The sequence below is a fragment of the Microtus ochrogaster genome, chromosome 2, assembly GCF_000317375.1.
Source record: "Microtus ochrogaster isolate Prairie Vole_2 chromosome 2, MicOch1.0, whole genome shotgun sequence".
In the NCBI taxonomy this organism is placed as follows: Eukaryota; Metazoa; Chordata; class Mammalia; order Rodentia; family Cricetidae; genus Microtus; species Microtus ochrogaster.
In genome coordinates, this window is record NC_022010.1 from 41078517 (window position 1) to 41080843 (window position 2327).

A 2327-nucleotide genomic window follows, 5' to 3' on the forward strand; every position below is an offset into this window, starting at 1 on the left:
TCCCTCTCCTCCTCCTTTTCCCCTTCCCTCTTCCTTCTCTCTTCTGCCCTGCTCTTCTTCCTTCTTCTCCTCTCCCCCATTCCCCCCCCCTTTGTTCTCTACCCATCTTTCATAACACAGTGATGAGCCAGCTCTGGACACCTGGGTCTAGTGTCCACTCTGCCACTCACAAGGGTAACCTGAGGCAAGCTCTTCCCCCCTGACTACGCCCAAACAAAAGCAGTTGTCTGCCCGTCCCCAGCCAGGGAGCTACTGCATAGGCATGGCATGGGAACAGAGGTGACAGGGAATTTGGTGACCAGCTTCCCTCCAGCTCAAACTCTGACCTTCCCCCTTCCTTTCCTTCCAAAACTGAACTTGTCCCTGTCCAGTCAGTTGTGACATTGGGGTCCTCTAGCACAGAAGAGGATGATTTGGAAGACAAATTGTTAAGGGCCAGGGAGTAACTGAGTCGGGTCAGCCACCTTGGGTCAGCCGGAGGCGTCAGCAGGGGGTGCCAGAGCTAAAGCCAAGGCCACGCCATTCAGTCCAGGTATTCAGTGCAGGGTGTGTCTGGGGCGTGGACTCTGCCAGAACTGCGCTTAAATAGTGGAGGGTCAGTGAGACCAAGGAGAGGAAGCCAGGCGGACCTGCCAGGACCCTAGCCAACCCAACTGCACGCCGCACACTGCCATGAGGTTCCTGAGTGTGACTCTCTTGCTGCTCCTGTCCCTGTACACTGGTGAGAATGTCCCCCAGGGAGAGTAAGGTGCTGAGCAGCACTGTACTAAGTGTTTGGGCCCCTCACCCCTACCAGGGCACGCAAGAAGGAAGCAGCCTTGAGCCGGGCCTCCAAAATGAGTGCCAGATGTCGGGGAAGAAGTCCCGGGTGTCCTGTCTGGTGCAGAAGGCGGGAGGGAGTTTAGGGGATGCGGTTGCCGTGATGAGAGAGGAAGGAAAAAGAGGGTAAAAAGGAGGAGGAAGAGAGGAGCCTTGGGGACAAGGGTTGAGCGTTCCAAGCTCCACAGCTGAAGGAGGCAGTAGAATGTACAAGTGGTGATCTTTGGTGAGGATGGGGTGCAGGCTGTCATCTGCCCCCAGACAGACAGACCAAAGACAAGTTTCAGATCTTTCCCCGAAGTATAGGCCTCCAGAGGATTCTGGCTGCAAAGTCATCAGCCCCTAGGAACTCTGGAACCTCTTCCTCTGGGCCCCTGCTGGAACACTCCCTAGGACTCTGACCTGGTCAGATCAAGGGACCCAGAAGAAGCCCACGGAGGACCTGTGTGTCCTCTGCATAGCTGACTTCCAACAGGGAAGGTGGGCTTCTCACCTGCTAATAAGTCTCCTGATGTCACCATTAAGGGAACAGAAACCTGAATCCACCAATCCACTCCTCAGCCTCCCTTGCTTGTCTCACCTTCCCACGACAAGGACCTGACTCTGCCCCCACTGCAGAAGGCAGGGCCCCCACACCGCTCAGTCACAAGGTCCAGTTCTTGACCAGAAGGGCAGAGACAGCGCTGAGGTGGGATCCTGGGCCAGCACCTCTTTTGGAAGGGGTGACCAGGAATTTGCTGGTCACAGAGCCTGTTGAGGCAGGGGGCTGGTGCTCACCTCTCCCCAGCCTGAGCCCCATAGCAGGGATTCCCCACAGCTCTGTAGTGGGCTGGGTTCTGAGCCACCCATCCGCAGACGCAGCTCTGCCCTGCCGCTGTGTCTCACTCACTGCCTTGCCGTGGGAATGCAAGGCTGTGTGGTGGGGGACTGGACATGCAGGCTATGGGGTCACCACGGGCTGCATAAACAAGGAACGGTTGTCTGCTGCCTGGCCCACAGTACTCGGTGTGATGGAGGTGCGTTGGTGTACCATCTCAGACCCGGAGCAGCAGAAATGCGAAGACATGAGCAAGGCCTTCCAGGAGGCTGGCATCCAGCCCTCCCTCCTCTGCATCCAGGGCACCTCTTCTGACCACTGTGTCCAGCTCATCAAGGTGAGGCCTCTCCCTTCTGCCCGTTCCCCACCCCTGGCCCAGACAAGAGGGCTCTGACTCAGGAGGAGCACACAACAGTCCCATTCACTGCAAAGAGGCCAATGTCCCTCTGCCAGGCAGGGCTGGACGATGTAATCTCCCAAGTTTCCCCAGCAGCAAGCGCCTGACTTTTTCCTTCCCTGTGAGGAGCGGGGGCGTGAAGGGGCTATAGTCCAGATAGGCACCAGTGGGGAAAGGAGAACGTGGAGAAAATCTTCAGGTAGGATTTCCCTCGTACAATGGATGGGGACAGGGACACTACCCACTAGTGGGGGAGAGAGCAAGCCATAGTGAGTGTCCTAGCTTGTTTTTTTT

At 57.0% G+C, this 2327-nt stretch overlaps 1 protein-coding gene across 1 annotated transcript in view; it reads left to right on the forward strand.

Annotated features, from left to right (window-relative positions):
• The first annotated feature begins 672 nt into the window (after window positions 1–672).
• The window catches only part of Meltf (melanotransferrin), a 21155-nt gene continuing 19500 nt past the window's right edge, over window positions 673–2327 (forward strand). Inside the window, exons 1-2 of the mRNA XM_005344825.2 lie at window positions 673–721; window positions 1819–1973. Coding sequence (XP_005344882.1) covers window positions 673–721; window positions 1819–1973 — 204 coding nt within the window. The remainder of the gene's footprint in view (window positions 722–1818; window positions 1974–2327) is intronic.